Source organism: Camelus bactrianus, chromosome 30, assembly GCF_048773025.1.
Source record: "Camelus bactrianus isolate YW-2024 breed Bactrian camel chromosome 30, ASM4877302v1, whole genome shotgun sequence".
Classification (NCBI taxonomy): Eukaryota; Metazoa; Chordata; class Mammalia; order Artiodactyla; family Camelidae; genus Camelus; species Camelus bactrianus.
Window position 1 is genome coordinate 29,625,015 of NC_133568.1, and position 25,869 is coordinate 29,650,883.

The 25,869-nt window shown below is 48.3% G+C and overlaps 1 protein-coding gene across 13 annotated transcripts in view; it reads left to right on the forward strand.

Moving 5' to 3' along the window:
• Positions 1–25,869, forward strand: part of ATP9B (ATPase phospholipid transporting 9B (putative)) — a 155,595-nt gene that overhangs the window by 62,038 nt on the left and 67,688 nt on the right. For all 13 annotated transcript variants that reach the window (XM_074355305.1, XM_074355303.1, XM_074355306.1 and 10 more), the window contains 3 exons: positions 1,066–1,146; positions 8,074–8,149; positions 9,559–9,635. In XM_074355305.1, the coding sequence (XP_074211406.1) occupies positions 1,066–1,146; positions 8,074–8,149; positions 9,559–9,635 (234 nt within the window). The remainder of the gene's footprint in view (positions 1–1,065; positions 1,147–8,073; positions 8,150–9,558; positions 9,636–25,869) is intronic.

Consider the following 25,869-nt stretch of genomic DNA (forward strand, 5'->3'; position numbering starts at 1 on the left):
TGGGGTGAAGTCTCAGGAAACCAGACCGAGCGGCCAGACTTTCCTCCTGAGGGACTCACACAGGACACGCTGAATTCCCCCAGCAACGAGCAGGAACACGTGCGGAGTGGTGTCCCCCAGGGCGCATCTGGGGCTGCCCCACGCTTCCAGCTCTGACGGTGGAGGCTGGGAGCAAGTACAGTGAACCCTTCCCTTGAGCAGTGAAGGGCTGGGGCACGTGTAACTTAGGCTTGGCCCTCCTTTGTACGCGTGGTGTTTACTTCTGGAAAAAATCCCTGTAGAAATGGATCAGCACTCAGCCTGCGTTGTTCCAGGGTCAGCCGTATTTAGAAGTATGCAGCGGGGTCTGAGTAACCGTCACAACTCCACATGTTTTATGAAGCCATTGAGTAAGTCCCTAGATTTGGTGGGTATGTTTTTTATTTCGGCAGCTACTGCCTTTGCTGTAAACTAGCGATCTGCGCTCCTTAAGGCCAGGAGGACGGTGCCTTCCTCCCACGCACCCGAGCCGTGTCCCCATAACCTGTGTTTGTACCCTTGCACGGGAGGACTCGACTGTTCACACATCACGGCTGCTTTCATAGAATTAATTTTGAAGCAGGAAAGACATGCTTTCGGTTACTTCATTAATTGGCAGCATGTAACAGTTTAAACAGGTCTCCAGAGATGAGTTCTTAAGTGCCTTATTTTAATTATGAGAGTATGTTTGCTGGTCCAGCTAGTTGAGTTTTTAAAACTATATATAATTTTATTAAAACAATAGAAGTTATGTTAAATGAAAAATGTATTTATAATCATGGGGCAGCCCAAGTGCTGTGTATTTTATAAGCATCTCCCAGTTGCTTTTGACACAGCCTGTTACGGGGTGGCGGTTGTCCACTGGAATCAAAAGTCCCTACACCTCTGTTGAGCTTAAAAATTGTCATAGTGTTGGGCACAAACTATAAGAAACTCAACTATTACTTTTGATAAGTAATATATGAAAAATACTAGTTGGTAACTGGGACATTTCCAAGGGATGTTGTTTGGTTATGATGTGACTAATTTGGGTATTTTGTGTTCCAGGACCTGTTTTCTATCAACGCTTACGTTTATGCTCAGAAGCCGCAACTGGATATTCATAGTTTTGAAGGCACGTTCACCAGGGTGAGTCTCATCTTTTGTTAACATAACCATATGCGTTGTGTGTGTTAAGTTAAAAGTAATAAATCTTTATTTTGAAAGAGTAATTAAATCAAGAATCCGCTTCAACAAGTTTTGAACTAAAAAGTGAAAACCTAGAGAATGTGTCAAGTTCTTAAATTTTCCAACATCAGGTATCTCTCTGGGCTCCGTTCAGTACAGTTTTCCTGTTTTTTAGCACTTTTGCTCTTGTTACACTCTTATGGGTGGTGAGATGACGTAATTCGGCGGTCTTGGTCTTGGTCTTGGTGATACTTGGTGCACTCGCGCGTCCACGTCATGTCCTGGTCTGTGTCGCCTGGTCGGGTGGACGTGCGTGTGTGCGTGTCTGTTTCCTTGTAACACAAGTCCGTTTCCTTCTGCGTTCTTCTCACTGTTAGGGTGTTTGGCTGCAGCTTGAAGTCCCCCCACCCTGAGTATTTCATAGGATTTGGAGCACTCAGTAACTTTCGATTTTCACAGCCTATGCTGATAGTGTAAGTGACTTACAATACTTAAGGGGGTTTAATACATGGTATAGTTTATTTCTAATTGCTGCATTTATTTTAAGAAGATTTCCGGTGATCCAGTCAGCTTTGTCTCCCTCCTGGTCTCATACAAGGCTTGGTGAGCAGCTGTCACCACTTGGGAGAACTTCACCAAGGGGCACGCTGTGTGCCAGGTGACGTGTGGGCTGCGGGCTGCGGGCCGCGGGCTGAGGGCACGGGCACTGCTCTGTAAGCGTTCCCTCGGGGGCCGCAGTGATGGTATATGCGCAGGACGGCCGCGGGAGCCTGCGGGAGGGCGGGGTCCTGGCGGTAAGTGCCTTGTAATGGGCTCTGGAAAACTCAGATCTTTTTGTGCTTTTGCAAAAGTATTTTTGGAAAAAAAAAAGGGCATATGAGAGAAAAAGTCTTACAAAAGAGGGAGCACCCTTAGTACAGTAAATTCAGAGTTACTAACTGCTGTTAGTACTTTGGAATTCTATTTGCTTCTTCCTTTCTGTTCCCCAGATTTATATTGCCTGTTATTTGCTTAAAGTTTTGGAAATGTTTGCTGGACAGGGTGTCAGAGGGTGAGAGCAAACGAGAAATGGGGCTGGAAACACCCAGACTGTAGAGCACAGTGACATGGAGGGTGTGTGGCTGCACGTGTGTGTGACTGTGTGGCTGTCTGACTGGGTGTGAGACCAGGTGTGTGTGACTGTGTGTGGCTGGCCGGCTGTGTGACGGTTGTGTGAGCGAGTGTGCAGAGGTGGGGAGGGAGGACGGGACGGACGGCTGGACTTGATCCTGGAGGTCTTTTCAAAAGAAGGAAGAAGCCATTTACAGATTTTCAGCCTAGGAGAGAAATGATAATACTGGTGTTTGTGAAAGATTCCCCTGGATCCCTGGTCCCCGTGGGATAGTGGCAGCCACCTGAATTTACGTCCTCACGGCCTCCCCAGAGTGCACAGGCCAGCTGCGGTGGCAGCCGGGGTCACCTGTGGCTCGTGTGGGCAGCACGGGTGAGAAGGGAGATACTGCAGACTTCCGTTCAGTGCGGGCGGAGACGTCTCCAGATGGGCAGTCTGCTCTAGAGACGGGACAGCAGAGGAGAAAGGGGTTCGTGGGGGTCCTGACTTCATCAGGGCTTCTTAGTTCATTTCAGACACATTCGCCTTGTATGAATTATTGCAAGTTCTTAATAATTCTTTGCCTTCATTTGATATTCCTAACACTGTTTTGATTCACTCATTTTATATCAATCTTGAGTTCTAGATTATTTCAGATGGAAAATCTTTGTTTTCTGTACCTTTTTCAAAAAGGAGGAAAGAAAAAACCATGCTAAATAACTAGTTTTGTAACGGGAAAATAGAATTTACTTTAATTACCAAAATATCAACTGAACATTTAAAAAAGTGATACTTGCTTATATTCCTTTTTTGTACTGTGATATGCAGAGGAGAAAACAAATGTTTCTTTTGATTTAGCCTATGTAATTAAATAAGAATCAGAGCAAATTAATTCAGATGTCCTGTGGCAGTAAATGTACTGTTTATTTTATTGTCCATGCAGAATTAATGCACAAGCACATTGTGATTAATATCTGCTCCTACTTACCTTAAAACAATGTCACGGCTACCTAAATTGTTGACTGTATGACATTTTGTGTTATATGATTCACATTATTATTCTTGGTATCATTAATTTTGCTTATTCTTCAAGACAGAGCTATTCTCTCTAAAGCTTGGAGTTCATAACTATAGCCACTTCTGAAATACTGGCAGTATTCGTGGTCATTTAACATCATATTCCCATTTAATCTTTTTATGATGCATTTTGTACTGTAATGTCTTCTGTAAACCATAGCACACTTATCATTGTTCATGTCTTTTCCAGTCAAAATACTCCCCTTTATAAAACGTATCCCTGTTGTTTGTTAACTAGGGTACACTACTGAGAAAGCAGCTTGAAATGGTAACATTTTGCATTCTCCCTCCTCAAAGCAAATTTTATCTTCAAACTATATAACATTAAGGAGAAAGAAATGCAGAGAGAAAGGTATTTAGAGGTAATTTTCCATCTTCCCAGTCTTTATTCTGTACTATATGAGATTGGTAAAGAACTTTTACAATAATTTTCTCAATATTAAAAAAACGTTTAGTGTTTAAAGTCCATTATTATTATCACAGAATGAAAAGGGAGCTGCATAGATCCTGTGTATTCTTCAACAAGTAATTGTGCTAGAATTACAGAACGCAGTCATGTGGTGAAATAGTTCTATTAGAAGTAGTGGCAGAACCAGCTTAGATTTCTGAAACTAAACTACAGAATCTCTCACTTGTAGTTCAGAAAGCCGTAAAAAAATTCATGTTCTTTAATGCCATTATTCCTCCTGGAGTTTGACACAATGGGGAAACAATAAACTAAAAGACATGCATGTGTTAATTTTTAAATTTCCATATTAAGGGAACTGTAGGGAGGGTTTAAAACTAGGAAAATCACCTCGTATGATTCCGCTTATATGTAGAATCTAAAATATGATGCAAATGAACTTACTTATGGATCAGAAAAACGCTCTAGACATGTGATCACCAAAGGGGAAAGGGAGTGGGGGAGGGGTAGATTAGGAGTTTGGGATTAGCAGATACAAACTACTGTCCATAAAGCAGGTAAACAACAAGGACCTACTGTGTAGAGCAGGGAGCTATATTCAGTATCCTGTAATAAACCATAGTGAAAAGAACATGGAAAAGAATATATATGTATGTGTATATATATGTGGATGTATATATATAATGTATGTATATATACAACTAAATCACTTTGCTGTACACCAGAAACTAACATGACATTGTGAGTCAACTGTACTTTAGTACAAAGTTAAGAAAAAAAATAAACTAGTGGAATGATGCTCGTTTGCTCTCTTGTGGTCAGGGGATCACTGGCGCTGTAGGCAGGGCGGCCCAAAGGAGCTCCTGAAGGAAAGGGCACCCGGAGCACTAGCAGGCCACTGCCTCCGTGCTTGGGCCCGCGCAGGGCCGTTAGACGCGGAGGAGCGGGCCCCTCTCTGCTGTTCTCACGTGTGTTCTCTTCCTGGACAGAGGCAGTGCCTGTGCTGTGCCAGGTGCTCAGGTCAGGGTCAGTGCCATGGTCAGACAGCCCACAGTCTGCAGGGACAGCTGAAGACAGGAAGGGCTGTGATGCAGTGAGAGTAATTCAGAATTCATATTAGGGAAGGATTTTATTTGTTTTGTGCCTTAAACGACAAACCCAGCAGTTTGGCGGGACTTATCCCAGTTACGCACTCAGTTTGCTGGGTCGCGGCTTAAACTCCTGCATTGATGTACAGTTACAGCATGTGCCGTCTGGACTCTACTTAGGAGCTAAGCATGAGGGTGTTTCAGCCTTCTCTCTCCAGCAGTGCTTATCCAAGGTAGGTTCTAAGACCACCTCTGTGATGAGTCAGAAATTGATCATTTCATTTCAGTCGTAAATTGAAGTACAAAATAGTTAATGCAGAGAGATCACCAACTTCTGTCTTCTAAAAGTCGATGCTTTGTCCTGTAAAACCATTAAAGGCAAAGGGAATACTCAGTTTTCCTGGATTATCTGGTTCTGAGTCGGGCAGTTCTGTGCCTTGCCCTTGAGCAGCTACTTTGGCTGTGAGCACAGGGAGCCCAAGGCTAGGGCTGGAGTGAGCTGGCGTACCGCAACGACCGGCGGTGGTGCGGGGGCCGCGGAGCAAGAGCTTGATTGATGCCGCCTGCATTTGGAAATTTGAAAATACGTACGATTAAAATGGTTAAAGGTACTGCGAATTGTACAGCCTCTCATCCTAAATGTAAACAGTGGTATAGTCTCTTGGCTTTTCATCTTCAAATTGTTTCCCATCTACATACATATTTACATTGGGATAATATAAGCCTTATTTTTCCCACTTACATTATATATTTCCTCAGTGTTTTGTATATTAATGCAGCTATATAATTATCATTAGATTTTTTTAAGCTAAAACTACTGAATGCAGCAAAGTAAAACATATTTTACTTGACAAACTGTAATTGGAAGAAGTAACTCCTAAGGGAATTTAAAGTGAAGACAAGTGTGCGTCTGTCTCCATGGGCAGAGATGGGCCACGTGCTGGTGTCAGCGTGGGGAGCAGACAGAACCTTTATTCAAGGGCCACCCGTGCGGCTCCTGCGTTTCAGACCCGGTTTACGTGCTGTCATTTACAAGACTTGCTGGTGTGCCCTTTTCTTGGGCACCGTTGCACTGCTACCTGCCTGTACATCCGTCATTTCTGCGTGCATCTTCACTCCCACACTGAGCCAGGAACTGCTTAGCTGAAAGGCTGTCTTAATTCTTCTCAGAGCTACAGCTTCTAACACAGGGCTTGGTGTGTATTTAGATACCAAATGCATGTTTGAATTAATTGGGTGAATTCTCCTATTTACAGATGGTACAGTGAAGGCACAGTTAAAAGAAACACCAGTCTTGAAATCCATTGTTTTTTAAGAAATTGCACCCCATGGTGACCAGAAAGGAAACAGCTATAGAATATACATAGAAGGAAGTGAGGAGGGAATTTATTTATGGTGATTTATCTTCATTGAAATCTTTGTTTCTCCACGTGGCTCTGAGGACGATCCAGTAGCCTTTTATCTCGACCTGCGGGACCCCCTGAGCACTTCCTGCAGGGACGCTCCCGTGGTCCCCAGCTCTCAACTTGAGTTCATCTGGGAACGTCCTGATTTCTCCCTTACCTTTGAAGGACGGTTTTTCTGGGTTCAGGGTTCTCGGTTGATCAGTTCTTTTCCTTTTAGCACTTGGCTGTGCTGGTGCACTGTCTTCTGGCCTCAGAGTCTCTGATGAGAATCTGCTGACGGTTTTATTGAGGATCCTTGTACGTGATGATTTGTTTCTTGCTGCTTTCAAGATTCTTTCTTTGTTCTTGACTTTGAAAGTGTAATTGTAATGTGTCTCGGTGTGGGTCTCTCAGTTCATTTTACTTGGATGTGATTGAGCTTCTTGGATGTTTACATTCATGTCTTTCATTAACTTTGGGGACTTTTCAGCCATTATTTTTTCTAATATTCTCTCTGCCCCCTTTCTTTTCTTTCTTCTGAGATTTTCACAATGCATATATTGGTTTGGCTTGTGCTGTCCTGTGGATCCCTTAGGTCCTTTCAGTTTTCTTTCTTTCTCTTTCTTCCTTCCTTCCTTCCTTTCTTTTCCTTTCTTCCTATTTCTCAGACTTAGTAACTTCCATAGTAACGTCCTGCTTTCAAGTTCAGTAACTTCTGCCTGCTCAAAACTGCCTTGAATCCCTTTTGTGAATTTTGCATTTCGGTCATTGTGCTCTTCAGCTCTTAAATTCCTTTTGGTTTCTGTTCAGGTTTTCTGTCTCTTCATTCACATTTCCATTCTGTTCATGCATCATTTTATTTACTTGCAACACATCTTTATGTCTTTGAACATCTTTAACATTTTTCTTTTAAAGTCTGTCAGTTTCATCAGGTGTTTTTCGGGGGTAGTTTCTGTTGGTTTATATTTTTCCCTTGAAGGATTGTACTTTCTGTTTTTAGTGCCTTATTTTTTTGTTGAACACAGTACTTTTGAATATAATAATGTGGTGGCTCTAGAAGTTAAAACCAGGATTTGATGGGTTTTTGTCATTGTTTTTCTTTATTGTTTTTTGGCTGTTGTAAGCTCTGTCTGTGTTGAGGATCAGCCTGAGGTGTAAACTTAATGTCTTATATCTTTTCTGAGCCATTCCTTGGGCATGTGTGGTCATTTTCTATTTTTTCACATATATGCAGTTATTTTTGAGTGTCACAGTCTTTAATGTCTGGTCATGACAGGGGAAAAGGGGGGAAGAGGGTATAGAAAGGCACTTCTGCTTGTTGGGGAGGGGTCGGAACAGTGGGGGGAGGTGTAGCAGCGGTGGGCGCCTGCCCCTTTGGCTGCACCTCTGTGGTCAGAAGCCACAATCAGTATCAGAGCACAGACCCCTGATATTTGGAGGACAGGGTCCTTTCTGCCCCCCTGGTTCCTGCAGGCTGCTCCAGACCCACATGCACAGCCTCCTGCTGTGCGGCTGGGGTGGGTGTGTAGGTGTCCCTGTGCTGAGACCCGACATGGACCAAAGTCGACTGTTCTTCCCCTGGAACTTGCAAGCCTGCAGGCCACCCCAGAGTTAGTTACAGCACAGATTCTGTCCGGGTGAGGAGCCGTCCGGGGGGCTGCCTGCTCTGCCGTCGCCCCAGAGTCCTCTGTCCACACCCCTGTCTTTGCCCCGTGTCGCCTTTTCGCTGCTCGTCAGTTGGATCCAGCTTGTGGACTTGTTTTTTACACTGTAGATATCTGAGGTATGAGTAACTAAAAAGTTGCTAATCTGTGTTTTTTTTCCATTTCTCTCCCTAAACAGGAAGATAGTGACCCCCCGATTCATGAGAGTCTCAGCATAGAAAATACCCTGTGGGCAGGCACGGTCGTCGCCTCGGGTAAGAAATAAGCTCGATTCCTGGCATGAATTCTCACATGTAGGTGATGCTTTGTGTTTTCAGTGACTCCAGACAAGCGTTTCTCCAGATGCTTTGCTTTACATAGTGTTGTCATGCATGTAGTAGTGGTCTGTGTGCTGAGCACATGCGTCGTCTGGGCAGTGGGCTTGGACGGTATGTGAAGGTGGCATTCGTGCCCTTCGTGTCAGCTTTGGTGCCGACTGGGGCTTGCCCTGCTTTCAGGAGCGCAGTGAATGTGAGCCTCACAGCTTTCCCTGGGACACACTAGGAAGGGGGGAAAGGAAATGCTTGTTCTGGACAAGACAGATGTGTGACCCTGCAGATGTCAGTGCTGAGCAGTGCTTGGCGCCTTCTGTCTCCTGGGCGTGGTGGGGTGGGGTGTGCAGTGCGCGGCCTCGTTGTTGCACAGCCCCACTGATCACTGAGGTTGCTCTTGCGCCACGGATCCTGACTTAGGCCTCACTCAGTCCCACACGTTAAGTCAGTGCGACAGCAGAGTTTTTGTAGTCACTAGAGTTAATTCTGCAGTGGTTGATTTCAGTGAATACTGTAGATACAGTATTCTTCCTTCTCTTAATTGTATTGCGAAATTTGTAATTGTAATTGTAATTGCAAAAATTGGGGAGAGCAGTTCCGCAGAGGAGCAGCTGCAGACAGAGCCCCAGTGTGACAGCTGATGCCCGAGGGCGAGTGGCTCCGGGCTGGGCCTCTGCCGCCTGCAGGTCGCTGTAGGGTGTTTTCCTGTTCTTTTCTCTGACGCTTGATAGACCGCAAAATGATCATTTCTTCTTGACGTGTACAGTTAGAAGACCATGCTTTCAGGAGACATGAAGAAAAGAAACTTACTAAATTCAAAATTAAATATTGTTTTTACAGTATTTCTCGTGTGTGTGAATTGCACGTGTGCTGAGGTGTCAGCGCAGGCTCTTACGCCTGATCGTGCTGACTCCGCACAGGGCAAGGGCGTCTCAGACTTGTGCAGAGGAGCCGGCGCACCTGGTACCTCTTGGCTTGAGATTAGAGGAGGAGTTTGGTCAGTCAAGTGTGTAGATCTCGTCATGTGACTTCAGGGTTAGAGTTACCACTTCAACAGACAGTAGTAAACAATGTCGCTATTTCTGTCCTCACTGAAAAGGATGTTAGCACATTGTCTCATGTTGTAAGTAGGTAAATTAGTATCGCTTAAGAAGTCATTCGAGTTTTTCAAATTTTTTTTTTAAGTTGAGATTACATTTTCTTGAACTATCCAAGTTAAATGTGCTGTTGGATAATTTTATATAAAGTTAAATGATGTAATAATACTTTCCGTCAAAATCATTAGTTAGAAAGTGTTACCTCTGTGCTTACCCTTCAAGTATCTGTGTAAGGCCCACTTTTGTGTTTTGCAGGTACTGTAATAGGTGTTGTCATTTACACTGGAAAAGAGACTCGAAGTGTAATGAACACATCCAATCCAAAAAGTAAGGTAGGCTGGACTGAGCATCGGCTGCTTTAATGGACTTGCTCTTCCTTTCGGTGAGAAAGTGGGTGTGGTTCTGAGGGCTCGTTCACATCAGCTTCTGTGTAACACAGAGTGTCAGAAATGCTGCTGGTTTAGGCTGTGAATTCTCTGTGTAACAGCATGCTGGTACTGAAGGATTTCCAAAAGTATTTTTTCTTGGTTAATCAGAGCTTTATATGTCTCTTAAATTTTTATTGTTGTATATGTAATTTGTCCATAATTCAGCAGTCAATTTTGGGTCCTTTAATTTCTCTTCAATCTATTTATTTTACAATTTGCACTCTTTATTTTTACGTTGATGGTTCATTTTTAAAGTAAAGGAATCTATATTAATGTTTTGTGGTATTTAATTTGATAGTATTATATTGTTAAACTAGTTTTATTGAAGTTATTTCTGTTTCAGAAGCATATTGGAAACCAGATTTTGGTTTAAAAACTGCTTGATTATGCTCCTGTTATGGTCCTAGATTGTTATTTATGCAGTCAACGTGTGTGCAAGTTAAATCAGACAAAAAGTTAGCTTGAATTCTCAGTAGTTATTTTTTGAATAGCACATTTTGTATGATCGCGTCATGATGCATGCTGATGTCCACTGAATGAGACGCTCTTTCTGACTGAGCACGCACTCGGCTTTATTTGAAACACGGTCTGAGTGTATCTGAGCGAGCAGAACATCCTCTCACGGAGGCCCACCTTGCTTTGTGCATAATCAATGGGGAAAGTTGTCTTCTGCAGGAGATTTTATACCAAAGCAACAGAAATGAAATAATTCTTTGAAAAGATGCTGTTTAGGACAAGATGTATTCCATTTTGGGGGCTAAATACTATTTAAAAAAATAGTCAACCTTCAGAAACTAGGAAAGCATCCCTGACCCGTGACAACCCGGGCCGTCTGCAGGGCCGCCGATAGCGCTGTCCGGAGAGCGTTCTGGCTCGCCTTCCACGGGTGCGCGAGCTGTCCCAGTGGGCCTGATGGAAATTCACACCTCTGCGTTCTTTGTGCCGTGAGCAGCAGCCCTCAGCGGAGCCGGGGCCGCCTGGAGCTCGAGCCGGCAGCCCACGGTGCCAGGGATGGGGCCCCTCGACGTGGGCCTGCTTCCCTCTCAGGCGGGCTCCAGCTCGATGTGGAGGCCTACGTGTCCATCAGGGGGCACCTAAGGAGAGAAATAAAACCTCTAAGTTTGTGCATATCATTAAATCTTTCTAAGTGTTAAATGCCAGCTGTATAAGAACAAAATCCAGGAGAAGGTTACAGGCATGCTACAGTAGGCAGAAAGCTGCAGATGCAGCTTATCCGGGGGACGTCTGGCACCTGTTGGTTGGAAGGTGTGTGACAGCTCAGCCCTCAGCGGCAGGGAAGACAAGTGATGGCTCACCGTCTGTGGGACAGCAGTGTCTGTCTGCTGTAGCTTACCAAACTGGCGGGCTGCTGGACCGAAGAACCAACAGTAAATATATAAGATGTTTGGAATCATTTGCCCGAGTTTCACTGGATGTCTTCAGGGAGGCAGCACTGTTCCTAACACCCCATTCTGAGGGCCATCCTGTGCCTAGAATGTCTATGGGGACCAAGATTAAACACTAAAATATTGTTAGGTGGAGGAACATTCTGAGTAGAGAGACATCCTGAAGGCTGCTTTCCAGGTTAGAGGGCTTCCCCTCAGTCTCCCTGGGGACAGGTGAGGCAGCGTGGCGGGGTCAACTCAAATTTGAAAATTCTATTTTAAAACTTTGAACAAATCAAAAGTTTTTATTACTAAGCAGTTACTTTTATAATAATATTTGGTGGAAGTTTACATTATAAGGAATGTAACTTGAGTAACGGACTGCTTTATAAAAAACCGAGCTTGAGATATATTTAATAAGATGATACTTGATTACATTTAAGAGTGAAAAAACATTCTTACAGGAGGTTAAGAAAAATCAATTGTGACAGGTTACCATTTTCACGCCATTCATAATAATAAGTTGCTCAGAGCAAGAACGTCAGGATGAAATGATAACACAAATTGCTTCGCGCAGTTATTGTAACCCTTCGGGCGTATTGATTTGAGTTTCTAATAGAAACTTGCTTTCATCAGATGTCTTGCTGACAGACAGACAGGTGACACGTGCCATTATGTGCATTAGAGCTGCTGCTCTTGTCTGAGTTGCTGTAAAGGCATTTTCAGATAACGGAGCAAAGTAGAGCCAGCTGTGGTGTGGTTCGCACGTTGAAGCCTCAGAGCTCTCTTGGAGAATAGCTCTTATTTTGAAAGGGGGAGTTTATTAATATTTTAAAGGTTGTGTTGATTTATATTAAAATATTACAGTAAAAAGACTTATTCTCTCTTCTTGTGGTTGCATTCAGTCATAGCACCCCTTAATTATAATAGTTGCCTTCTTGAGTAGTAAAATGGTTTTGGATTTAAATGCTTGTTTATAGGTGTGATTGTGTATTTTATAGAAGAGCTACATTGTGTAGAAGATAGTATAACAGTCTTCACAGGTAGGAAAGACCCTGGGGGTGCTGCTTTTGGATAACTGTTACTAATATTAACAAGTCATCGTGCTTCAAATCTCGTCAGGAAAAGATTAAGTCAAGAAACAAACTGATAATGAAGTAGTGGAGTAGCATGTAGACCGGACCAGGCGTGGCCCTCGGGTGTGCCGCCGCACGCTTCCGTCTGGCAGCTGCTCAGTTGCAGGCGTGGCTCTGCGACAGCAGTGTGGAGATGAGTAAACTCGTAGCTTCAGGGAAGCAGTGAAGAGGTGAGGTGCTGAATGAAGAAGCAGGCCTAGAGATAACCTCTGGGACAGGATGTGCCACCAGGGTGTCAGCAGAGACTGAAACCGGAAACCCTGGACTCAGTCTCCAAATGCCTTTAAATATGAGTTTGCTTATGAAGCAGGTGTTCCAGATAGGAAACACGGAGTATACGTTATGTAAGGTAAATACTCTGAATCCCTGGGGAGACTTAGTTTTACACACAGGTCTGAACGAGACGGGCTTGCTGAGATTTGTGTGTTATGTAGCTGAATGGTAGTATGTCATCGTTTCTGAGCTGTACGCCTGAATTCCGTCATCAGATTCTTAACAGAGAAGCATGGTTTATTTAGGAAGCAGACTCGTATTTTTGTAATTGCCTTTGTTTTCTTTAACCCTTGCTTCCTTGTCCTGAGGCCATTAAGCCTGTTAGAAATTTGTGCGACTTGTGATGACTTTCTTTTCATGACGTCTCCATCTTAATGTCTATGAACTTGCAGAGCTAAGTATTTGTTTCTCCCGGATTGTCCTGAAGCATTTCTGGTGAAAGCCTTTGTGGGTGAGTTAAGCGTGACCTGAAGTGTCCAGTGAGGTGAAAATGAGCAAGCACTGCAACTTGTGAGTGGTCCTGGCGGGCGGTGGACACGGGGGGGGGGTGTGCTGACGTTGTGACGGAGGCGGAAGGGGGAGGTGATGAGACTTGCTGTTGTTCCAGGTTCTCGGAGTGAGTGTCACCGTTCCCGGGGCTGTGCTGGGTCTGTGGTGTAGACGGCCTGTGTCACTGTGCGAACTGGGTCCCTTCATGATCACGGTGAATCGGACACAGGTTGTGTGCGTGGTGTGGGTTCCAAGAGACTTTGCTGGGGAAAATGTCAAGAAGTCAGCTGGAAGGGGAGGTCACTTGGTCTTACTGTGCCCTGGGAAAGCCTGTGAGGGCAGGGCTTTCGGGCCCCCACCGTGGTCCTCCTTCTTGGACAGAGAAGCCCGTCAGGGAAGGCACTGCTGCCCCTGGCAGGCCACGTGGGGTGCCCGTCCTCGGGGCTGCCGCCCGGCGAGGACACCCGGCAGGTTGGGCGGCTGATCCAAGCACAGCCCTTCACCGGGGAGGGCAGCCGAGCCCCGTGCCCGCCGGCTCCTTGTGCGGGAGCCCCCAGCGCACGGCCAGCACCAGCGGCCCCAGTGCGGGGCGGGCCCAGGGCGCGGGGCTGGTCCGTCCTGGCCGCCGTTTCTCTGAGCCGCTGGCGGTGGGCCTGCCCGGGTTGAGGAATTACGTTCTTTTCTTGGGAGCAGCTCATGCTGTTTTCCCCGCAGGATTACTTTCTTCTAAGCAATAATTTACAAATACATACATTCCTCAGAAACAAACTTTGACCACATCTGGGTCCAACTTAATTGTCTTCGTGCATCTGAAATACGTTCTGGATTCTAACGGCTTTTTTAAGATTTGATTTACTGATGTTAGAGCAGCAACTGTACCATACCTTCTTTTTTTATAACTGCATTAACTAAATGTGTATGATAAATTTAACATGAAATTGAACTGCTCTCTTCGTCTGTGTAATTAGTGCTGTCAGCTAATAATTACCTTTTGCAAAACTTTAAAATGTATCATGTGAGTTTGTTTTCCCACTATAATAAGCTGTTAACTGCCTGAGATTTCTTTTTGAGGGGCAGTTATCCACATCAAATGTTTCTGAAAAACTAGTTTTTAAACTGCTTAATACCATCAAAATCATTTTTTTTGAGGCCTTGAGTTCAGAAAAAAATTTTTGAACTATTATTTGAACATAATTAGAACACAAAACTTCTATGGGATAAATTACGATGGCGTAGTAAATGTTATTTACCTGTGGGATAAATTAATTACAAGGTAAATTGTAATTGGTGTCCCAAGGTATTTCTTTGTAATATTTTCAAGAGACAATAGAAAAATGAGCCTAAAGCATGTTAGTGAAGGTTAATTTGTTCCCTCCACCAGTGAACAGAGCCTTCAAATTAGAAAGCTTCAGTGAAATAAATTAGTTGAAGTTTAATATTTTTAAACTGTGGTGTCCTGGTGACACCTTGAGAAGAGCCCTGGGTCACGCAGACCGGGCGCTGCAGAGTCCGCCCAGCGTGCCCCTTCCAGGACGCAGTGGCTACTTCAGTCATCACCCAGAGCTGAGTCTAGGACAGCTTCTGCCTGTGACTGAAGAGGAGATGTGATGAGAAGGGCTCTGAGTCTGAGCGTTGATGTAACATTCCCATTGGTGAGTGGTGGTTTGCGCTTTCCACACGTCTGTGGCCAGGTGGCAGGCGTGCTGGTCCCCAGGAGCCTCGGGAGGGCTTGGGTGCTGAAGCCTGACTCCATGTGCACCCTCTGCCCTGGCCACCGCCGCCGCGGGTCTCCTGAGTCCGTGTGGCCTCGGGGCGGGGGATAAACGCAGTCTGTAAAGAGATTATATTGGGGCGGGGGGGGGTTCTGTCATAGAGACGTTTGTCTCCTGTCTCTTTCCCCTCACTTTCTACGTAGTAAACCCTTAATAAATAACTTAACTTGGAGTGTGACTTGCTCTGCTGGCATTAAGGATAGTTGTGTGTGTGTGTGTTTTTTTAATACTTAAAGTGACTTCAAAGTTAATGAGCAGATTTAGGAAGCTAGGCCTAGAGCTCAAATTTGTGCCTTCTAGCTAGAAGTCATAGCTAGACTTCTGTTAACCCTGCTGTCAGTACTGACGCGAATATAAAGCACTTTTCTTCGCGGCGCGGCGCTGACAGCTGATGCCGTGCTGCAGACAGCCGCCTGACTGCTGCGCTGCCGCGGGACGGACGCGGAAGTAAGTGGGGAAAAGTCACGTGTAACGTTGCCACATCCAGTTCGTTAACCTGTGGAGATGAGCAGCTTGTGCGCCGTATCGTTCAGAGAAGGGTTTGTTTTGTTTGGGGTGAGTGTTTAGCCATTCAAGCAACAGAGTTCTTAAGTTAAAGTCAATAATTTGTTTTTTTATTACAATTAGAAAAATTGTTTCACAGCCTTAAGATACAGACATGGTCTGAAACACACAAGATAAGAGAACAGAATTTTCATAATGGATCAATTTAAGACGTTTTTAATTCCAAACAATATAAAGAAAAATTGCCCCTTCCAAGGTTTAATTTCAGTCTGAGCTGCTGCGTTTGCCGGAACTTCAGACGAGCGTGATGACGTTGCGGCGGCACTGCTTCGGGGGGAAGGCGCGCTTCCCCGCGGCGGCCGTCGGCGCGGTCACTGTGGAGCGCACCTGGACTCCAGAGGAGATGAGACCAAAGCATGGCCCCCAGCTGTTCGGTCAGCAGCCCTCGCCCGAGGCGCGCGCCTGAAGCGTGGGGGCTTTCTGGATAAGGAATCACAACAGTTCTGAAGGGAGCTCATGGTTGCTAATTAAATAAAACAAAAAATAAATAAATAGGCTCTCAGACATTTTAAAGCTCATGTCGCGTGCGCAGTCGCATTTAATACACATTTTGCATCGTTGTGAGGACATGTCACGTGCTAGACAGCAGCTCCTCGTCTGTCCTGCCCTAACTCCGAGCTGGCACCTTGAAGGAAGGAAGGAAGGACGTGGAAGAGCTCCCAGAGCTAGACTGGCGCCAGGACAGGCCGTCCGTGCATGCTCTGCAGGTGGATGCAGGTGGTTTAACTACTGCCCCCTTAAAATGCCTGCGAGTAGTTGAAGAATGAAAACGTTCAGCTTGTTGTCTTGTCAACGCAACACGGTTAGTTTTCAAGCTGAAGTGGAAGTTTCCGGCTGTCGTGCTGCCAGGGCGGTGGGGTCCTTCGCTTGCTGGCCCAGCCCACGTCTGGCTGTTGTCTGATTGCATTCCTGCTGGTTCTGGGGGTTGTGCTGGTCCGGCCGTGAGCTCCTGTTACTGATTCGTGTAAAGGGCCTCTTCCTGTTTATACTCTGTGATACCAACTCAACCACGTGCGTTATGGTTCCTGCTGATAAACTGAGCACAGCCCCTGGGGTCCTTTGGTGCGTCACCCTCTCCCGGGTTCCTGGATGCTGAGCTCCTCCACCCGCACAGCGAGCGCTTTCTGTCTGGTGCTTCGTGCCGAGCAGGAGACACAGGTGCATCCTTCCCTCAAGAAGTCAGCACCTGCTGATGTGGGAGACGCAGCAACAGATAAGAAAGTGACTTGACCTCGGTGGTCTTCGTGTTCCTAGGATGCTTGGGGAGCACTGAAAATTGACCCTAAGAACCTGGGTGTGTTGGGGAGGCATGCCCCCGGGGGGTTCAGACCTGAGAGGAGGGGATACACCCAGTGTCGTGGGCATGTGCGTGGTGGAAGGCATGACGGGGGCCGAGGGCGAGTAACCTGTCGAGGGGTTGATCTCAGGCTCTTCCCTGACACTGATGGAACCGCATCCTGGAGCCAGGGACATGACACGGGGCGGGAACACACGCTTAGATCGCTCTGACAGCTCTGCAGAGGGCTGACTTAAAAGACAAGACAGAAAACCTGCTAGGTGTGGCCACACCTGCTTCAGACCATTTCGCGTTGACGTCTCTGCAGCACGGGGTCCAGACACATAGCGGGAGACATCGTCGATGCTCAGAAACGTAGGCAGAGGTGCACGAGCCCCCGGGGTTTAAACGGCTCGTGGAGCTCGGGGTAGAGTGCCTGCTTTGCGTGTGCGGGGCCCTGGGTTCGGTCCCCAGCACCTCCATCAAATAAACAAGTGAATCTTTAAAAAAATTAAATATGAATATAAAGAAAAAGCACAGTGGTCCGGTGCTCAGCTTTCGAGTTCCTCACTGCAGGCGGACCCTGGGGTGTTGCCGGTTGGTTCCAGACACCACAGTAAAGCGAGCCCCGCAGATGCTTTGTTCACAGTGCACACAGAGCGATGTTTGCGCTCCCTGTGGTCGGTGTGCAGGCAGTGCACACACCTTCACTAAAATACTTCACTGCCAGGAGATGCTACCATTGTCTGAGCCTTCGTCGAGTCATGGGAGTGACATCAGAGATCACTGTAACAAGTAGAGCAATGATGAAGAAGCTTGCAATATTGTAAGAATTTCCAAAATGTGACAGACATGAAGTGAGCAAATGCTGTTGGAAAAAGGGCACCGACAGACTTGCTGGACACATGGTTGCCACGGACCTTGTTTGTAGAAATCACAGACTCTGTGAAGGGCGACAGGCGAGGTGTGCCTGCAGGTTTAAACAAACTCCACCGTCCTGCAGACACGGCTGTAGTTGGCAGGATCTGGTGCTGTGGGGACTCGGGAGGCCAGGTCTTCAGGGAATTGGAGTGGAGGTTAAGGCACGATTGTGGAGAAGACAGTGCACATGCTCCCACCGCAACGCCTCGTCCCGCCTGCCCCAGGAAAGCAGCACCCCGGAGTGGGGTGTGGAGCAGGGCCGTGCCCCCAGGAGGGAGGGTGCAGGCTGGAGAGAGGAAGGCAGGAGCTCGAAGTTACCTGCATGGCTTCTGACCACCGTGGTGCTGGCAGCTTGCTGGCAGCTGGCACGGGAGGTCACCAGGGCCTGCCCACTCCTGGGGGCCACTCAGCTGCCGTCTCCCATCCGGGAGCCTAGATGTTGGGGGTGGGGAAACAGCCTGGCAAAGACCTGAAAGCAACTTAACTTAAATCTGAAACACTAATTACTAACCTTAATGAGTTAACTGGGATGTGACCAGATTATATCCCGTCAGAGTAAATGTTAAGAAATTTGTTTTGGGAAAGTAAAAACCTTTGTACATCCAAGCCTACATCCTATGAAAATGACATCCGCTCCCTAAAACTTGCCGAGTGCTGGTGTGTCGAGGTGCTTTTGACACTTGCCGGTAGAATTCTAGGTGCAGTGAGGTATGACCGGTATCTCCCGGTCAAGATGGAGACTCGAGGATTAGTTGGAGTCACAGGGGTGGATCCCACACCAGTGAAAACTGGGTGAGCTCGGGCCAAGGTGGGTTCTCTGTGCCTCCAAGAATGGGGGTCTGGTCAGAGGAGGACTGCAAGTAAGGCAGAGTTGGATGTGCAGCAGAGGAAAGCTTCAGGACAGGAAATAACCACAGGTGTCAAGTGCCGTGAACTGGTAAGATTTGGACTGCAAGACGGTGGTGGAGCTGGCAGGAGGACTTCGACAAGCGGGACTTCCAGGAAGTGCGACCAGCTGTGGCATGCCGAGGAGGGGCACGGTGGATGAGGTTCACGGGTGCTCTGAGGCACCGGACAGAGAACATGGTCCTGTTTCAAGGCCAGGCCAGTAGCAAGGAAGAGGCAGAAGGTCCCGAAGACGAAGTGGCTGGAATGAATCCCAGAGGAAGCAGGGGGTGTCTTCAGCCAAGAGGAGGGGTGGCACCAACTCTGGGAGGGACGTCACGTCTCGTGAACCAGCGGACGCTGGTGGGTTCAGAGTAGCTGGGTGGGGGCACACTAGGCTCTGCCTGCAAGGACCCGCCAGGTGTCAAGGTGAAGATGCACGCGGGAGCCCCTCCTGGCTCTGGATGGGGTGGAGCCAGGAGCAGGTCCTCTCAGCAGAGGCCCGTTGTGGGCAGGTGAAAAGTCTGCCCCACCTGCCCCACCTGGGGGGGCTCTTCTCCCTCAGTCCCGCCTCGTCTGCCCGCTTCACCCAGCGGGGTGGGGAGGGAAGTCAGGGACGTTGTGAAGGTGACCTGGAAGAATCATGAGAGAGTGGAAGGCCCCTCAGGCCGGACCTCCACATCCAGGGCTCTGGGGGGCCTGCCCTCTGGCTGAAGGAGCCAGGAGACTGTGAGCAGTGGCGCTTCGAAGGTGAGTCAGCAGGAGCACAAATGAGGGCACCGGCGCCGCGGCCACCTCCATCACCTGCGGCTACAGCTGACACCCCAGCTCCTGCCCGGGGTGGGGGGTGAAACCAGACCACGTCCAGCTGTAAACAGACATTTCAAGCCACACAGATAGGTGGGGACACATCTAGAGAAGCAAAGCGGGCCTCAGACCCAGACCGGGTGTGGCACAGCTTTTGAAATGATCAGATGAGGGTGTAAAAGGACTGCCGACAGGCTCAGGGCGTCAGGAGGGAAAGCACACGCTGTGCGAGAAGAGGTGGGACAGTGTGACCGGGATGTGGGTCTTCTGAGGAAGCATCGGAAGGAAAGGCAGAACCAGCGTCAGCGTGCGGGGAGCCTGTGCGAGCCCTGCGGTGGGCGGACGGGGCCCTGGAAGGAAGCGGAGAGCTCGTGGGTGTCCCAGCAGCAACTTCCCAAGCCGAGAAGCAGAAAGAAAGAGGAATGAAAAAGGGAGACGGAAACTGGGGCAGGGCATCCAGGAAGTGTGGCAGCCCCGGCAGGTGGGGCGCACCTGTGATGGGAGGACCAGCCGGAGAGGAGGGGGCAGAAGTACTCCAGCTGGAAGTGGCGGGGGCTTTCTGACTCGGGCGGACACCTGACCACAGACCTGGGCCGCTCGGAGACGCCACGCTGGGTAAACGTCGAAAAGTCTAAACGCAGCTGTAGATCGTTCCAACTGCAGCAAACCCGAAAGAAGCCGGAAAAACTAAAGCGCTGGCCTGAAAAAGGCACACAGTCCTTCCCGCATGTGGGGTCGGCTAGGACCCCTCAATGTGGCTGCACAAACTGGCGCAGGGGGAGGCCCCGGGGGTTCCGTCCAGTCACTGGATGGGGCAGGGGGTTCCTGATGACCCGAGGGGACTGAAGGGACTCGCTTGAGGCTTCCAGAATCCAGAAGGGAAAGGGACTCAACACATGCCAGCAGTTGAAGAAGCTGGACGCTGGACTCCCTCACCTCCGCCTCCTCCCCGGCCCAGCAAGAGGCAGGAGCAGAGAGGCGTGGGGCACAGGCAGGTGCTCCCTGGGCCGCTGGCGTGGGGGCCGCTGGCATGGGCGCCGCTGGCATGGGCGGCGGGCCGTCCCCTGGTGGTGTGGTCTGTCGTCAGCGGAAGAACTGAGCCCTGTGTGTGGGGCTCGTCAGCACTTTGGTGCTGCCATCGTGGGTGAACCTATTATATATTTAATGTTTTAAGCATTCGTAAGTTTAATCCACACAAATAAAATGGCATTATGTTTCTTGTAAAATAATGTTGCCATGTACACACAGAAGTTGGGCCGCAGGCCCAGCCTCCCGGGAGGGTCACACGCGGGGCGGAGGAGGGCCGGCCTCCCGCCGAGGCCGGAGGAGCTGTTGTGGGCAGGAAGGGTGGGCGCTGGGCGCACCGAGCCGGGCTCTCAGCGGTGCCACGGGGCCCTCCTGGTGGCCCACCTGACCCAGATGGCCATGCTCTTCAGGAGAATGTGCCTCCTGCGCAGAGCCTCCCACTGGCCGAGCAGTCGAGACGATGAGTATGGTCGCGGCCCGACGCCGGCTTCAAGGCTGTGGTCAGCTCGCTGCAGGTGGCCCGATGGGCTGGCTGGTGTCGGGGGCCACCAGACGGCCACACACGCACGTGAGGCCTCCCTCCCCTCCAGGGTGTGTTGTGGCTGCGACGGGAAGACGGAGCGCCCGCGTGGGCTCTGGTATTTCAGGACATCACACGGTCGTGTGAGAATAATGCACCTGAGTTCTGGTGGTGACACTGCCGTTCTGAACACCATGTCGCCTGTTCTGAAAGAAAAGTGAAGAAGAGGTGCCTGACCTGCAGTGCATCATCACTGAAGAGGGTCTGACCACGAAGCCACTTCCAGCAGCTCCTCTTACCACTTGATTCTCTTCACACAACTGACACGATGATCGCTGAGGAGGAAGGTGCCATTTCCTTGAGAGGCTTATTTCCTGAGGGCAGTTCCGCATCAGGTAAACGTCACCTCTCTGAGAGACACTAGACGACGCCTGGGGTGAAGATTGTGTCGCTGAGAGTCTGGGGCCCAGGAGAGAGTCCTTTGGGGCCTGGTGTTGCTGCGCAGGGGAGGAGGCCTGCTCGCCCCCCCGGCCCCTGGCCCTGGCGGCTTTGAGACCAGCAGAGCACGGCCTCCTGTGCAGCCCAGAGCCTCGGGGCTCCCCGCTGTCCCCCTCTGCCCCGGGCTCAAGACCCAGGCCCAGCCAGTGAATAGGGACGGTCCCAGTAGAACCTACTTGTGGCCCCGGGAGAAAGCCCCTCAGGAGAGCCTCGGTAGAATGAGTGGGTAAGGTGAGGCGGGTTGTCCTTTGGTTGCTGCACCGGACAGACGACTCCCTCAGTGGAGTATTCACTTCTGTGGGAGTTGTTTTGGTTACACATTTAATCTTTTGATTCAGTTTGTTCTTTCCCCGAAGTATGGTAATGGATGCCAGTTGGGCAAGTTTTACCATTTACCATTTAAATGGAAATAGTCAAGAAGAACATTTTGATAAGCAAGATCTGACCAGTCTTCATCTCGTGGCCCTCAGGGAAGTCTGGGTGGTTGGTGGGACGTAGACCCAGAGGTCTGACCACGAGAAGGAAAGAAGCGTCTCTGGTTCACATCACAGCCCAGGAAGCCCCCAGCGGGCGCGTCCGCCAGGGAGGCCAGCCTGCAGGGACGGCCAGGCTGTGAGCCCCTTGCACGGGAGCTGGGAATCGTGGCTGACGGAGTGAAGCTCGGGTGACAGATGTCGCTCAAGAGCACTTCGTGCATTGTCAAGGCCATCGGGTTGGAAATAGCTAAGGTCATAAGAGGTCAGCAATGAGTTATAAACGAGGTAAACCAAGATGAAGCCATTTTATGTGCTGGTTATTAGTGTGGAATTAATCTTGTTAAAGTTAATGAGTTCTGCAGTTTTTGTTTGAAGCATCTTTTGCCTGCATTTTTCACGTAGAACACAGACAGGTGACTCCCATGCAGAAGTGGTGCATGTTGGGCGCCCCCCATCAAGATGCCAGAATTGTCCGAATTCCTCCTGTCTCCTGCCTCCTGACTCCCGTCTCCGGGCGGCCCGCCCAGCGGCAGTGTCAGAACTCTTCACCTTTGAGCGCGAAGGCCTCTTTTCTCAGCTCACTGGCAGCCTGGGGCGCCTGAGCCACACGCCACTCCACCTTGACGCGTGTCCCGCGTTCCTGTGGCCTTTGCTCCACGGGCAGCCGAGGTGCCCAGGGGGTCCTAGGGGTGCCGACCCTACCTCGGCGGCTGACGTGGCCTCAAAGTGAGAGCCTGTTGGGGATGTTTTGCCACAAGACGGCTCACCTGTTACTGGAATTTTAGTTCTTTTAGTTCGGGGCAACCTCATTGTTCGGTGGCTGCTTGTTTTTAACAGCTAATACGTGTAATTACGTTTAAGGTAAGTGCGCTCCGAGTGGTTTAACAGCATTTTGGGGTTGGAGTTGTGACCTCGCAGCTGTCCTCTGGTGGCCGCATAATTGATTTGGGTCTGAGGGCTCTCAGGTTTGATAGGCGCCTAACACAGGGTCTCCTTGGGGAAGGTTCGCTCGTTTCCAGTGACCCTGAGCGGCCATCTGGTGCGACTCTAAGTGCCCTGTCATCTGCTGCTAACTGCTGTCACCTGCCTTGCAGGCCTTGGCGGAGGTGGCGGGAGGGGCCGCACGTGGCCCTGGTGCTGGGGTCCCCCGGGCACGCGCACCTGTGCCCCCGGGAGAGCACGGTGGGGACGGGGCTTTCTAGGTAGGAGCGGTTTTAAGTCAATTTGCATTTTAATACACAGGTATGAAAGATGGTGACCGTCTTTGTGAGGTTATTAATTCGCTCAGTCCAAGTGCGTTGCCTGTTTTATGATTTGTTTCAACGGTTCTGGTGCCGAGTAGCCTGTTAGGCTGGGGAGATTGTTTCCACGACATTCCACGGAAGACTTCTTTCATCCCCTTTCTCAGGCGGGGCGCTGGCCTGCAGCACCGTGTCGCACTGATGTATTCCACTGGTAGTTTAAAGAGCAGGGAGAGTGCCCTGAAGTGAGGGCTGAGCTGTCCCCTGTGGCACGGGCACAGCTGACACCCGTGGGCTAGAAAGTCCCCTGTGGCATGGGTGCAGCTGACACCCGTGGACTAGAGAGATGTGTGTATCAAACAGTTTACAAAAGGAAGCCAGCTGTGTTTCCCTACATACTGTGGCTTCCTGGCATGCATCATTAACCCTCATTAGCTACTTCCTTTTACGAAGATTCTTGTAGTCTTGAACATTGCATGTTAGCATTTTCTGCCCCTCCAACTGGAAATCATTTGCTTTATTGTGGAGTGTCAAGTTGCTCTGGTTTCTGATGCGCTCTAATTGGTACTTTAGAGTGTGATCATCGTGCGATGCCACGCCATGCACTGCTTTATTTGGAAATTAATACAGACCTTTTCACTTCAACTGTCGATCTGGGCAACTTTTCACACAATTCCCAACTCTTGGGATTGCTTACAAGCCGTTAAGTATGAAATGGTTCATAAAATGTCTTTGAAGACATAAAGTAACACCAAAATTTTAGATGGTTAGAAATAGTGTTACATTTTGCCAACATACCAGTAATCAACATCTTAAATAAACAGTTTTAATAATAAAAAGGGTGATTAAGATGAAAAGTTTATTTAACCGTATTATGCTTCTCGTTTAAAAATTTCAGCAAAGCTGCTCAATTCCATCTCCCTTTCCAAAGTATGCAAATCATGAAAACCATGGATTTTGAAAACTAAGTAACATTGATTCACAGTTAGGTGTTTGACCAGTGTGAGAACTTTTCTTTCATTTTTTTCCCTCTCTTTTGTCATAGAATCACAAAGAGGCGATGTGCATTTCATTGACAGAATTTCATGAGTTCAGTGAAACAGCGGTCAGAGTTCTGCTTCCAGTAAATACCGTAGACACATCTTGTCAACTCAGCTAAGGACTCTTGATTTAAAAACACTATTGAGTGGTTTTACGTAGTGATGGGTGCCAGATATCTGGAGATTGGGGTGGAGACCTTAAGTGGTCCATAAATTCCTGCATATTTACACAATAAACCAAGATGCGTTGAAGGAGGTAGTGACACCATCGCAGGTTGCGTGTGTCTCGGCCTCGTGGTTCAGTGGACACGGCGGCAGACGCCGCACACAGCCAGCACGCCAGACGTGCTGGGCTGAACTGCCCCACACAGCACCCAGGCACCGGGTCTCTCCTGCTGTCATCTTTCCCCCTGACATACTGTTACTTAGAAAGAACAACTTCATAATACTGTCTCTGGGACTCGAGTAGTCCTTAATGAAACTAGACTTCCTGGAATCTGTTATGTAAAAGCACCGTTGACTAACGTCTGGTAGCTTCCCTTGCACAAGCCGTTAAATGTGTCGTACCTGTTGGTCTGCCAAAGGAAGGATTTAAATGCTCCCATTCCAAAATTAATCACCAAACGAATCTCAGACTTTATTTCAGAAATTCATCTGTCTCATGACCTCTTAATGAAGAAAATCAGGACTAGAAATTAAAATTTCACTGTAAATTAATGTCCTTGTTTACTGTTAAAAATTTACCCACTCCCTTTCCCCAGATTTTATCAGGAAGTAACTAAGCAAGTGAAAGGGTGTTTTCCCCCATTCCGTGCAGTTTCTTTAAAAACCCAGCAGTGCTTCTGGCCACGTCCCAGGAGGGCTTCAGGGAGACGGGTGGGTCTGTGCCCCACAGCCACAGCTGCCAGGTGCTCGCTCTGCTCGGGAAAGGACGTTCTGCTCTGTGTCCCTCTGTGAAGCCCCAGCCTTTCCCATCATCTGTGGCCCAACAATTCCAAGCCACCGACAGGAATAATTCCTTCAGTTCCTCACTTTCTGGATGTTAGAAAGATATCAGATAATTTTTTTCAGCTCTCGGAAGAGTTCAGAGGGTTCCCTGAAGGGACGCTGTGGTGGGGCTTTTGGGGTGTGGAACATTCGATGCCCCTGGCTATGTGTTCAGTCCTTACCTTAGCGAGCATGAACAGAGCCCAGATTTTAATGATGTTATTATTAATGTGCTTAAAATACAAGGTTATTTTCTATTCAATAATATATTTTCTCAATTGTATTTAAGTAAATATTTGAGTATATTTTAAGGGTGTTTCTAAAAGGCACACACACACACACACACACACACACACACACACACACACACGGTATTTAAGACAAGGGACTCGCCACATTCAGGAGATAATAAAGACACACACATGCACGCGCCTCCCAGAAGAAAAGCGTGCTGAGTGGTGCAGTCCCTTCAGCGTGGACTGAGAGACAGACCGGAGAGTGAGAAGCAGTGATGCCCCACACCTCAGCAGGTTTGCAAGGCGCCGCGGTCTTCCCTTTCTTACTGAGTCTGTTAAAATTTTAAGACTCCTAGTAAAAGCCTTTCTTTGAAAATATCAGAGCCGTTTAGAGTTATTGTTAGAAAAATCTGTTTTTCATGTTCCTAGGGGAAAAAGAATTCCAGAGGGTGTGGGGTCTCGTAAAGTCTTTGAAGCGGCATAAAACAGCCAGAATTCCTAGGCCTGCCAGTGACCACGCACATAATCTGCCCTTACTGGGTTTGTTCCAGACTTTTTCTTCTTTTAACACAATGAGAGCATCCCTAATCTCTAAACTCATGCGTA